The sequence below is a fragment of the Prionailurus viverrinus genome, chromosome B4 (assembly GCF_022837055.1).
Source record: "Prionailurus viverrinus isolate Anna chromosome B4, UM_Priviv_1.0, whole genome shotgun sequence".
Lineage (NCBI taxonomy): Eukaryota > Metazoa > Chordata > Mammalia > Carnivora > Felidae > Prionailurus > Prionailurus viverrinus.
In genome coordinates, this window is record NC_062567.1 from 69,603,373 (window position 1) to 69,617,494 (window position 14,122).

General features: G+C 42.0%; 1 protein-coding gene across 2 annotated transcripts in view; it reads left to right on the forward strand.

The window, feature by feature from the left end:
- The window catches only part of ANO6 (anoctamin 6), a 198,507-nt gene that overhangs the window by 43,306 nt on the left and 141,079 nt on the right, over positions 1-14,122 (forward strand). Inside the window, exon 2 of one of the 2 annotated variants that reach the window (XM_047865899.1) lies at positions 4,642-4,704. The exons of the other annotated variant lie outside the window; for it this stretch is intronic. Coding sequence (XP_047721855.1) covers positions 4,642-4,704 — 63 coding nt within the window. The remainder of the gene's footprint in view (positions 1-4,641; positions 4,705-14,122) is intronic. 2 annotated transcript variants of the gene reach the window in all.

The following is a 14,122-nucleotide window of genomic DNA, read 5'->3' on the forward strand; positions in this document are numbered from 1 at the left end:
TCATTTTCGAGTGTCTTGATTTTAAAGACCATTCCAGACATCTGTTCCTCCTGGGTCTACTGGATCGATGTGTTAAGTTCTGGAGAACTAGGGTATAAATATAGCACACTCCACTTCCAAAAAAGATGACAGCCATTATCACTGTTTAAGGCACTTGAGGAGAGCCTAAGTAGATGCACCCTAGATGAATACCTTACACTTGTAATCTCTCTCATTTTCTTCCATATCTTTCAGTGTAGAGAGATAAATGTAATAGCAATGATATTTCCTTAAATGCTTACTATCAAGCCATGTGTTATGTCCTGTTAGCATTCATAACAGTCCTATGAAGATAGGTAGTATGATGCCCATTTCACGCATTGGGAGGCTGAGCCTCCCCAAGAGGTCACCTGATTAACCCCCTGACACCTCTTGATTGATCGATCCTTGTCATTCCCCTACCACCTCTGTTCCCTTCTGCACATCACTGCTGGTCCCATCTGTGTTCTTTGTAACATTCTCCTCCAGACACACCTTCTAAGAGTCCACACTGCATAGGGATAAAGCCCAGATTTCAACATGTGTACAGGTTGACCCCGACTTCTTTGACTTTATACCCCACAACCTCCTTACAAGAATCTGCACTAGATTCTTACACAAAGGTGTACTTCCCCAGCTGTTTCTCCTGCAAATGGCTATTATTTGCCAGACACTCCGTTAGGATCGTAGGTAAAGTTCTTACCTTCAAAACTTTAGACTAGTAGCAAGATAGATGTGCACATACATCACTTCTCCTTAACTTTTATGTATCTAATCCCAGATTGGCTTACAGCATTTGCCCTTGGTGAAAGTTTCCCGTACCATTCAAGGCAAAAGTTGATTCCACCTTTCTCTGAATGAAGCCTGAACTGACTGTACCAAATATTTATCTTCAAGTTTTAATCTTATTTTCATGTGCCTGGATCTTAGCCCACTTCTCGGTTGTAGACTCTATAGGCAAAGTCTGTGATTTTAATATATCTTTGATTTTTAAATTCTATTTTTAAAGAAAAGATCAATTTGTAAAACATCTATAAAATGTCATAAAGAAATTTCAGCATTGGGCCGCCATATTTTTAATATATTGCATGATGGTCTGAGACCACATGTGTTAAAGTATAAAAAATAAGGTTGGCACACAAAAGTGGCATGTCATTTGTTTTTCTGGATGTTTAAAAAAAAACTCTGGCACCAAGGTTTTTTTTTTTTTTTTAATTTTTTTAATTGAATTAATAATATTACTGTGATACCTTCCTTTTCACTAGTTATCAGCACAGGAAGAAAGCCTTTTGAACATGAACCAGGCCTTTAAAAGACGCTAATAAATCTCTTGAGTGCTAGTCCTTCAAGTTATGGGACTTGTTAAAAATACCATAAATGGTAAGTGAATGAGCAAATGGAGTCCTGACTAGGGAGTTTGGAAACCTGTTCTGTTCCTGACACAAGCCACTTAAAGGGGGGTGACTCTGATGTCAGAGGCACAGTGAGCCCCGGTGTCTTTGCGTACCAAATGTGGCCCCGATTTCTTTGTCCGCTATGATGCATGCCAAGGGATGAATCATAGCAGACATTGTGGGTTTTTGACACATTAAATACTTTTATGGGTGCCTCTCCCCATGTTGTGTTAGTTGAACTTCATTCATCTGTTGGTTTATAGATAAATTTATTTTCTCATAGTTCTGGAGGGTGGAAGTCCAAGGTCAAAGTGTTGGCACATTTGGTTTCTTCTGAGGCTTCTCTCCTTGGCTTGCAGCTGCCACCTTCTCGCTGTGTCCTCATATGGTCTTTTCTCTATGTGTGCATATCTTTGCGTGTGGGGTCTTTCTGTCTGGATCTTCTCTTTAAAGCCAGTCAGCTTGGATCAGGGATCACTCAAATGGCCTCATTTTAACTTCATCACCTCTTTAAGGTGCATACAGTTATATTCTGTGTATGGGGAGTTAAGGCTTCAGCATTTTGAGGATTTTGAGGAGACACAATTTAGCACATAACATCTATTTAAAATAACCTTCATTTATTTTATATAGAGACTAGTAAAAAGAAGAAACCAAAAATAGCCTTCTACCTAGTTAGTGCCTATTGTTAAAGAGGGAGGGTAAGAACATGAAAAGATAATTCAAACTGTATTCAAGGTTATAAAAGGAAATTGAATGCTCTCCTAGTCCCTTCCTTCCACACTAAGGCAACCTCTTTAAATATATTTACACAAATGTTTACTATGCGGAGTCCAGGTACATTTTTTCTCTGATCTTAATGTATCACACAAAACACAGATCTCTCGGTATCTACACACCCTCTGTATGACTACATTGTATTCCATTGTATATGTCCTGTATTTTAATGTAACTAGTGACCATTTAATGGGCATTTAAGTTGTTTCTAGGTACCTTCCCCAACCCTTGCCTCCATTACAAATGATGGATTTGGATTCCTTTTAAATACACATTATGGAGAGAAGAGGGATGAGCTACCTAATAAAAACAACTGACATTCGGTTTGGGTAAAGGCAGCCCTTTTTTTCACCTTCCTGTTTATTGGCCCTTATTAGTTGCTGTGAAAGGTATTTCAGTCTTCCTTACCCTCCAGCCCCTGACCATATGCCACAACGTCCTTCCTGAATAATGTGGAAGGAGGGGCTTCCCCTGGCAGCATTAGGTCATATCACGCCGCTGTCCTTCCTCCTATGGAAGAAAGGTCTATCTGAATCATGAACAGGCAGAAACTATTTTTAGTTAAGTAGAACAGTTTTTCTTGTAAGAATTGCTGTTTCCGTGCCCACGATGGCACATGAATCCTTTCTGGCTGCTTCTACCCTTTGGAGAGGGGCCAGCTTTCTAATGGAATGTAAGCAGTCTTACTGCTAATCAAGATTTACAGCTGAGACTGAGATGACCGGCCGCTCATTGGATTTGCAGACCCTCTAAGCTAGCAGCGGCGACTCTGAGACGAAGTGCAGTGCCGAGGCCACCCGTCCTGTTCTCCAGGCCCTCCCTCCGTCCTCAGGCCCGGCCTCTCAGCCACGGGTATCATCTGGCATTATTTTGTAAGCTGTGCCACGGTGCAGATGTTCTTTGCTGAAGAATTACTTTCATTTCTGACTCATTTCAGGAAATGAGGCAGTCTATCAGAGGTGTTCTTCATTTTCAGACCCATGGAGAATTCATTTTCTCCTGGGATTTCTAACCACATGTGGGCAGTGCTTTATTTACCCAGATGTGAGAAATAACAGTAATGAACAGCCCTCTTCCAAAGCAGGCCTTCCTTCCCGGCAGAATCCAATGTGAAGACCCACAGGAGCTTATGCTCTTATTAATGTAAATATTTCTGAGGTTTTGGTTTTGTGTGATGCTTGTGGACATGCTGTGTGTATGGGCTTCGGTGCAAGAAAAATATAATTTAGCAACAGAGTTAAAAGGTAGTCTGGAGTGTTTCTAATTACTGTTTGTTTAGTTCACCATTGCCCTAATAAGTGGATTTAAGTAACCTTGGGGGTAGGGAATGTAATGTTCATATTCTAGTCAGCCATGCAAATCAAATTCTAACTCAGTATTGCAGAAAACACGCCATGGAGTCATTTTATATGTATTCCACTGAATTTTAAATTTAGAACTGAGAGCATTTTGGAATGGGCATTTTTTACCTGTCCTGCATCGGCATGAATTGTGTACAGGTCCAAAATCAACTCTACTGTGTGCTACAACCTTATTAAAAATTTTTTTTCAACGTTTATTTCTCTTTGGGAGAGAGAAAGAGAGAGAGAGAATGAATGAATGAATGAGCAGGGGAGGAGCAGAGAGAGAGGGAAACATAGAATCTGAAGCAGGCTCCAGGCTCTGAGCTGTCAGCACAGAGCCCGACATGGGGCTCGAACCCACAAACTGTGAGATCATGACCTGAGCTGAAGTCAGATGCTTAACCGACTGAGCCATTGAGGCACCCCACTACAACGCCATTTAAAATCCATCAGTGGTCTTTGACATTCAGTTCTCTTTTTAATTTGAAATAAAAGAGAGGGAGAGACTTAAAAGTTTCTCTTTCCTTTTTTTCCCCATCCTTCAGTGGCTGTAATAGGAAATGGAAGTATTAAGGGGACCTAGAGCAGTGGTTCTGTCAACCTTGGCTGCACCTTGGAATCAGCCTGGGAACTTTAAAAACTACAAATGCCTGGGTCCCACACGCAGAGATTCTGGGTTAACTGTTTGGCATGCAACCTGCCTTGGGATTCTTCAAAAGCTCCCCAGTGGATGTTATTGTGCTCTAGATGCTGAGAACCACAGACATGAGAGACCTCTCATCCAGGGGTTCCCAGCCCTGGCTGCAGAGTAGCATCACCTGGAAAGCTGTTGAAAGAAACACAGATGCCCCCCAGTTGAAACCACATTTCTAGAGGAGGGAGCCAGTATTGCTAGAAAGCCCCCAGATGATTCTGGTGCACAGCAAGGGTTAAGGCAAGCTGACATAATCTAGCCATCGCATATCACAGGTGAGAAAAACATGGTCGTATCCCAGTTGTTGCAGGAGCAAGTTTGGGACTCAGGTCTGACCCTCCAACTGGTCTCTGCTGCTCGACACCACCCCCTGGTATTTGTCCGTTGTATTTATTGATGCTTCCTCATCCTTCAGGTGATGTTCCTGCCTCCAGGAGGCCTTTTCTGACTCCTCATACTCTCCACTCATCCAGTCGGGGTAAGATGCCCTTCTTTTATATTTGAACAGCGCCTCGAGCTCTCCTCTAAGACTGTCAACTCTGGGATGACAGGAGTCGTCCTTTCTGTAACATGCTGGCAAGATGTAGGCTCCCAGATAATTTGTTGAGTCGAGGTTCCCTGATTCTTTATTTTTCAGTTAGTCCACATGGACTGCTAACAAGAATCCATTTCTATATGTTAGCTTCTGAAAATAGCTTCTGAAAGCAAAAGTCATTTATTTTTCTAGGGCCCACTGTCCTGTGGGTCAAGATCTCATACACAAGGACTCCCCATCCCTACCTTCCAGAACAGAGGTTTGGGAGAAAAAAGAATTCATGGGGCTTTTGATAACAATGAAAATAAAATTTCAGTGACCTCACAAGTTGTTACTTAAAACATCTGGGGACTTTTGGATAACGTACTTATGAGTGTGTATGGCATCAGTGGAAGGGAGTATGTGGCATTTATTTTAAGACAAAAAGTTGTATGAGGAAAATAATGCTATTTCATGGAAATATGTTTTAGGGATTAAATTATGTCCTTTATCATACTGCATATAAAACTCTGAGAAGCCACATTCTGTTAGCATAGCTGAATTAAATCCTTTGGTTTCTCTGGATTCATACATTAAATTCTTTTCAGTTGATTTAAAAAAAAAAACTGTCTTCTGTCATCCCACTTTACTTAAGGTCATGCTTGGTCAGTGTCTTATTTTTATTTGAAAAACATTTCCAGGTTTGCAGTATTTGTGTTTATTCTTGTAGCTGTACCAGAGATTTGTCTCAGAAAGCAGATTGCAACTAGTATCTCTTCAATTGAAGAGGCCAGGAGGCTGCACACAGGAGTAACGGAGAATTTGAGGCTTATGTGGAGAATTTGAAGCTTTTGGAGCCTAGACTATAAACTGGACTGAGTTATATATAGGGTAAATGTGAAAATGATGTTAAGACGTTGCAGCCAGGAGAGAATGATGGGAGTGTGTGGGCTCGTTCTGAAGTCTTAGACTTCTAGGCTACTGCTTTATCCACTCAGGTCATGATCTCATGGTTTTGTGGGTTCGAGCCCCATGTCAGGCTCCGTGCTGACAGTGCAGAGCCGGCATGGGATTCTCTGTCTCCCTTTCTCTCTAACCCCACCCCCCCCATTCACAATGTCTCTCTCTCAAAATAAATAAATAAAAAAAAACTTAAAAAGGAAAGTGGCAGTGTGGCAGCAGGTAAGTGAAGCCACCATATAGTCGGGAATCTTCCTTAAACAAATATTCTTAAAAATTTCAGGAAAAAGCTAAGTCATTTAGCTGGAGGGAAATGTAAAATGCTTTTATATTAAAATATTTTTGATTATACTGTGGAATATAAAGTGCAACCTTTTGCATGACTTTTTTTTTAAAGGTGAAATATGAAATTTTAGAGAAGCACTTCTGTCCAGTCTCTCCTTTGCTGCTATTTGGGTGGAAAATGAATAGACTGATACAACTTTGCTAAGGAACCAGCCTCTATCATGCTAATTTCAGAGGCTCAGCAGTATACTGTGGAAGAGAAGGGGAATGGGGGAGAGGAGATTTATTAAACACATAAGACACCGTGTTCAGTGTTTCAACCATGTTGTGTCATCAAATCTTTAGGACTACCCTGCAAATTAGGACTTAATTCACACCAGCTTTTATGTGCGAGGACATATATATGCACCTGTCCACTACCGAGCAGAGCCAGAATTTAAATCCAGGTCTGTCTGATTCCAGAGTCCCTGTAATTTTCTTAATAACAGGACCTCTTAGTCATGAGAGTGGAAAAGTCTCCAGAGGACAGTATTTACTGTAGAAGTGGGCTGACTTTCAGCTTCCTTTACAGTTGTTATTGAACATTAATAGGTTAACATTTATAAGCTTCTGTGACATGGTTAAAAGCACTTCTTCATAATGTTCTATAAAGTTCTGACTTTAAAACGGCATGCCGGGGTGCCTGGGTGGCTCAGTCGGGTGAGCATCCGACTTTGGCTCAGGTCATGATCTCGCAGTCTGTGAGTTCGAGCCCCGCGTTGGGCTCTGTGCTGACAGCTCAAAGCCTGGAGCCTGCTTTGGATTCTGTGTCTCCCTTTCTCTCTGCCCCTCTCCCGCTCATGCTCTGCCTCTGTCAAAAATAAACAAACATTAAAAAAAAAAAAAAAAAACTTTAAAAAAATAAAAAATAAAATAAATAAAACGGCATGCCGTTGTTGCAGTGGTCTAGAGTTCAGGCGTATTCATCGCCATGATTTGAAGAGGGGAAAGGAATAGTCAGCAATGACCATTTTTGGTCCAAACACAGGCAGAATTTTGTAAATTCATCTCTCAGATGTCACGCATTTGACTTGAGGGAGGCAGCAAAGCAAAATGGTTGAGAGTTTGCACTTTGCCATGTGATTCCTGGGTTTGAGAGGCCTGGCCCTGTTGCCTACTAGCTGTGTGATCTTGGACAAGTCACCTAACCCCTTGGTGCCTTAGTTTCTTCATCAAAAAGGCAGGGATAATAATAACTTGATTAAACTTGCTGTTTTGAGAATTAAATAACATAAGGCATATAAAGAGCTTGGAACATTGTGTGAGAGAAAGTAAGTGCTCAGTAGATGTTTAGCTATTCTCAGTGGACAGAAGCTAGATGCTACATGACCCAGCAACCCCACTGCTAGGTATTGACTTGAGAAATGAAAACCCGTGTCCACAAAAGACCCTCTAGTGAAAGTTTATAGAAGTTTTATTCATAATTAGCAAAACGTGGAAATAAATGTCCACCAGCTGGCAAATGGATAGCTATGGTACATCCACACAATGGAATAGTGTTCAGTAGCAAAAAGGAACAGATTACTGATCCAGGACAACAACATGGATAAATCTCAAAAGTGTTCTGCTTAGTGAAAGAAGCCAGATAGAAGAGGCTGTGTATGATTTGATTCCGTGTATATGACATTCCGAAAAGGCAAAACTGTAGGGAGACATCGGATGGTTGCTTGCCAAGGACCAGAAGCAAGCAGAGAAGATTGAGTGTGGAGGGGCAAGGGAAGGCTCTTTGGGGTGATGGAAATACTCTGTATCTTAATTGTCCTGGAGGTTACATGACTACACATTAGTCAAAACGCATCAGACTTAGGGTAAATTTTTTTCCCGTGTATAATAAGTTAAACCTTAGTAAACCTGATTAATAATAATAATAAAAAAAAAAGTCAGGTGCTGCATCATATGACAAATAGTGGGAGAAAAGGGGTTTAGAAACAGTAATCGGAAGTGGCAGAAACTGAAGATATTTTGCAGTTTCAAGGACTATGGAAGATGGGTGGAATGATTTCATTAATTTTTCTCTCACAGGCTGTGAGTTAGAAAAATATAGAAACCTGTGGAATGGTTCTGTCCTACCCAAGCACACCTGATTCTCTTTGCTGTGCGCACTGGTCTGCTACCCCATTTCTTTTAAGCCTACCCACGAGAGCTGCTTGTATTTCTCAGGCCTGGGGATCTCCTGGGTTGCTTCCCAGGAGAATCCTGAAGGAGGGAGGGCTGGCTGTGTGATGAGGCATTCATGGAAACAGAGCATTGGTGTTCTAGATGAACTGAGGGTTACTATTCCGGTTTATTAAGTAGTCTGAGTGCATTTATGGATAAGATATGTTATCTCAGCGCATTGTTCATTCATCATGAGTCATGGAGGCCCTGGCCCTTGATCACGGAGCTCATGCTTATCGTTAGCAGCACTGGGCACAGCTGACCACTCCCTCCTTCCTGAAATTCTTTCTGTGCATGGCTTCTGTGGTGCTGCTCCATTTTGATTCCGCTTGCAACCGCGCTTGTCTTTTCTGTCCCCTCTGCTGGATTCTTCTCTTCCTAGTCCTGGCCTCTAAACGTTGGAGTGCCAACAGCTTTGTGCTCTGGCCGCTTCCCATCTCAGCTCACTACTTAGGTGATAGTCATTTCCATCTATTTGGTAATGACTTCCATATCTGCCTCCCTGATCTCTGTCTCTCCCTGGCTTTTCAGCTGCTTGCTTTACCTCTCCACTTGGCTATACTCTTGCAAACATGGCATCTCCAAAACCAACTTCTGGTTTGTTTTCTAAACCTACACTTCTTCCTCTTTTCATCATCTCGGCAGTGACTTCACCCAGTTGCTCAATCCCTCAAACCTAAAGTCTTCCTGGATCGCTGCCTTTCCTTCACACCTCATGTCGGACCCATTAGCATCTATCCCAAGCCCAAGCACCCCTCATCTCCCAACTCGTACCTGAGTCTAAACCCAGGCCTTCACCATGTCTTGCTGGGACTTCGAATCACTTCCTCAGCCCTCTTCCTGCCTCTATTCATTACCTTATGATCTGAGTTCACACAACAGCCATGGGGATTCTTCTGTATTATACTTTTATACTAGGTGCAGTGGCTTCTCTACAAACAGTATGAAGTGCAGGCTCCTAACCGTGTACCATAAGACCTCTGCCACCTCCTTGTCCCCATGTCTTCTTGCTATGCCTGTCTCTCATGGTGCTCCAGCTACACCGGCCCCTCACTGTCCCTCGATGTGTCCCCCTCCTTCCCGGAATGCTCTTCTCATCCTCCTCTCCACCTGCTCTCACCTCCCAACCCTTTTCTGTCTAGGATTCTTGCTCTTGGGGCTTCATTCAGTTCTCCTTCAGATGCCACCCCTTAGAGCTCGCTGTCCTCCCTTACTCATCGATCCCAAATAGCACTGTTAACTCTCTGTTCCCTTCACCTGCTTTATTTGACTTCAGAGCATTTATCTCTACCTGAAATTAACTTTGTGTGTTTTGTTTATTGCCTCTGTCCCCCAGTAGGTCATAAGCTGCATAGGAACACTGTTGTGGTGCTCAATAAGTGTCTTTTGAATGACTGAAGGAATAAGTGAATTAATGCTCAGATACCCCTATATTAAAAATTAAAGAACCTTCCTCAACCCTAATATCCCTCTCCGTCTCTCACCCCATTTTTCTATCTTTGTTAAGGGAGAATCCCTAAATGTTGTGTAGGGATACTACCCGTTTCCTCTTCACTCTGCTGCGATCTGGGGTCTTTTCCCTTCACTCTGGTGAAATTTCTCAGGGTCATTCAAGCTGTATGTGTTGCTGCTTCTAGTAGATACATTCCTATCCTGTCATACATTTAGTTTTTTTTTTTTAAGTTTATTTATTTATTTTGAGAGAGACAGAGATGGCACGAGGGGCAGAGAGAGAGGGTGAGAGAGGGGCAGAGAGAGAGGGTGAGAGAGAACCCCAAGCAGGCTCCGTGCTGCCAGCGCAGAGCCTGATGTGGGGCTCGAACTCATGAACCAGGAGATCATGACCTGAACTGAAACCAAGAGTTGGACGCTTAACCAACTGAACCACCCAGGTGCCCCCTTACGTTTAGTTTTATTATGGAACATCAGTTTCCTGAAAAGGGACTTTTTCTGTGTTGTTACCTGTTAATGTCTTCTGCATCTCGCACAGTGCCTGGCACATAATAGGTGCCAGAAGTGGCGTTCTTGTGTTTCTACGTGTCGTGTCCTGTTGTGAGATGTTTGACATGAGTCCTCACTTCCAGTTTTTGTAAATGGAAAAAAAATTTTTTTTTTACTTTTGGCAAAGTGTTGTATATAATTATTTTTTAAAAGTTTATGTAAGTAGACGAGTGAGTAATACAAGATTTGTTGTGAAAAAGAGCATGTCCCCCTCCAGTTTTTGTTCCTGAGAGGCAAGTATTTTTAACTTTAGCTGATTATGTTAACAATCACTTCTATATCTTTAATTAACATAAATTAACGTTTCAGTGGTTATCTACTGATGAAAAAGTTTAGCCCGGGTTCATCTACCCCTGCTCCTCTCCCCTCTCATGCAAATTTCCCAACCCCCATCCTCCCAATATTGTAATTGTATTGTAATTTTGGTAAGATCAATATGCAGCATTTACTTTGTTAGAACTATGTCGTACTTTCCACAGAGGAGCCCTGGAATGTAGTTTGATTACTTTTCCTCACAAAACTACACAGTGAATACTGTACTGACTTTTTTTTTTAATCTCTTCATTTTGGATGTACTTAGGAATATTCAACCTGAGACTCTACCCCAGTTGTAAATCTCTCAGTCGACCACATAGTGAATGCACCAAGTTCATCTGTTTGGAGTCAGTTCCTCTCAGACCCTTCTGATCTTGTCTCTGTCTAGGTTGCTTTCTTGGCCCCCAAACAGCTAGGGCTTCCCCTTCACTGCTCTCCTGCAGACTCCTTTTGCCTCTCTTGTATCGGAGCCACTGGTCTCTGGAACTTAATGACTTACTCTTTGTTGGTTCACTGCTTCACACAGTCTCCAGTTCCTTATGGAGGAAAGGTGTAAGAAGAGCTAAGTTTTTGAGACTTGCAGGTCTGACAATGCCTTTGTTCCCCTGGCTTTTAACTGACGGCTTGACTAACTTTATAATTCTTTTTTTTAAATTTTTTTTTTCAACGTTTATTTATTTTTGGGACAGAGAGAGACAGAGCATGAGCGGGGGAAGGGCAGAGAGAGAGGGAGACACAGAATCGGAAACAGGCTCCAGGCTCTGAGCCATCAGCCCAGAGCCCGACGCGGGGCTCGAACTCCCGGACCGCGAGATCGTGACCTGGCTGAAGTCGGACGCTTAACCGACTGCACCACCCAGGTGCCCCCTAACTTTATAATTCTTAAGCAGAAATCATCTCTACTGAGAATTTTGAAGCCTCTGCCTTCCAGTGTTGTTCTTGAGTAGTTCCTGCCATTTGGACTTAAAATCCTTGGTATGAAAAACTCTTTTGGGAAATTCCATTATGATGTACCTTGGTATAGTTGTTCTCTTTGCATTTAATGTGCTGGAAACTCAGCCTCCTCGCTGTGGAAACCCGGTCCCCTTCCCTCTCCCCATTCTTGTCTTATCTTTAAAGGGAAAACAGCGTCCTTTAGTTCTGGGTGAAAGATGTCCTCCAGTCCTGGGGGGAAAAATGCCCTTTGATGCTGGGAAATTTCTTTCCTTTGCAATCACTTCCCCTCCATTTTCTTTGATGATGAACACTATTTTTTGGACTTGGCTATTGTGAATTGTTCCCCAAACTTTCCAGCTTTCCATCTCTGTTTTTTTATTCACCTTTCTTGGCCATTTCCTGAATTGTGTCTTTCAAGCCTTCTATTGACTCTTCAATCTGTCATCATTTTAATTTCTAAGACTTAATATTTTTATTTCTCTCTCTCTCTTTCCGATAATATCTTGTCCTTATTTCATGAATGTACTTTTTCTCAGATATCTGAAGATGCTAGAGTTTTGAATTTTTTTAAACTTTCTTCTTCCTGTGATTTTTCTCTCTCTTCCAAGTTGCTTTGTTGTTTCTCTGTTAGGTGTTTTACCTAATATCCAGAAAGTCTTATTGTTCCCTCCTGTTTTAGATTAGCTATCTAAAAGGATGACTGGAGGTTCTTTGATAGCATATTGTGTTTAGCTTCATTCTAGGATGACGTGGCTGAGGTATTTGTTTTTGTTTTGTTTAGGAAATCCTAATGTTAGTATTTTTACGTTTTTCATTTTTATTTGTTTATTTATTTTTTGTTTGTTTGTTTTAACTGACCAGATTCTCCAGAAAAAAGATGACTAGTGAGAAAGCCAAGTACAAGGCTAGGGTGTCTCAACATTCAGTAACAATTGTAGCGTGTAATCTCTCTTCAGTATGGAATCCCAATCCTCACTTATGCCTAGAATCCTCTAGTCCAAAAATCCCTTACTGACTCTTTTCAGACCAATCTTCTAGGTGGGGCATGGGGGGTTGGAGGCAGTTACTTCAAGGAGTGAGGGAGAGAATTGGGTCTCTCTACTTCTTAAATGGACTTTCAGCCAATTCTGTGCCCCACCTCTACCCCCACTTCCAGAGGAACCTGATGCTACCAGTCCCTCAGCGCCTTTATGGTTTATAATTTAAATGAAATTGCTTCTAGATAGTCCTGGTTTTCTCCAGTCTGCTGAGCCATTGGCCACTAGTCTATTTGTTCTCCGGCTTCCAAAATTGTGTTACTATCTCTTCTCCTGTTCTCTTTATATCTGTTTATTTTCCAGTGGCATTGAGGTTGAAGCAGGACTCTGTGCAGGTGTTTCATAGTCCACCTTTAAATGAAATCCTCACTTGACGTGTTTTTCTTTGTTGTTTATGAGGCATTTGATCACACTTGTGAATCTCTATTTTCACCAACTCTAGTTCTTTTCTTACATACAGTTGGGGTTGAGTGTGGTGGAACGCTCTCTGGACCATGAGTTAGGAAGCTTGGGTTCCGTTCCCAGATTTCATATTTAATCCTGTGCATTCTTTCTCATCATTGTTTTCTCATCTGTCGTTCCAAGGCATTGAAGTAGATGATTCTGAGATCTCTTTGTACCCAAAAATTGCTTTTATTTGTAAGAAGTTGAGATAATCATGTGTAACTGAACACCAAATTAGGAAACAGAGTTGCAGTAGCCAGCTGAAGAAATGCACGAGTTCAGCCTTTCCCTGTATTAGTCTCTGTAACTCTGGTATCTTAGAAGTCTCAAGTAAAATTGCAACCCACATTTCATGAACAAGAAGCTGTTAAAAGGTTAAAAATTTTGAATTTTGTTTTCCTCTGCACTATTTTCAGCTGATAGGAGTTCAGCTGCAAAGCATACTTGGATCCATGTTCTCGATAGGGAGATAAAGTGTTAGTTTTGAGCCAGAAGAACAGGGAAGATAATAGAGAAAGAGGTCTGTTTTTTTCCCTTTTCCCTTGTAGCAGGGATGGCCATTCTTGGTAGCACCCCACCAGGAAATTGTCCTTCCTATGGAAGCCATGTGTGAGTACATGATAGCCACATCTGTATTTTCTCTCTCCTCCATGTTGCTATTTCTTGTTAGATGGAAAGACAGAGTGGACATTGCATGTCACTGTGGTTTTGACTGGCTGCTTTGATCAGTAACCCAGTGTGCTCAGCAGTGGTCATTACGGTGACTGAGGAGAAAATGTGATCTGTGAGGCCAGTGACCCTGTGGGCCAGAGACCAAGGCGAGGCTCCTTAAGGCAGTGCTTCCCAAACTGAGTTGCACACCAGAGCCACCCCTGCCCCCTGTTACTAACACAGAATCTCTGTGGGGTGGGACACAGGAATTGTTTTGTTAGAGTTTTCCAGGCTTTTAGGATACGCTTAATTCTTATACTGACTCTGGGGAACTATTGTCTTAGGGACAGGAGGCCAAAAAGAAAATCAGACTCTTGAGCGTTTGCAGAGCTCCGGAAAAAAACCACAGAACAGAACCTGAGCCCTGCACACCTAGCCAGCTGACACTCGTATCAGTCTTGGAAAGGATTTCCGACTCTCGCTGCTTTTCTCATGTTCATATTTCACACTCTTTTCCCTCATTCTTTGTAGATCATCTTGCTTTTTATTTTTTTTAT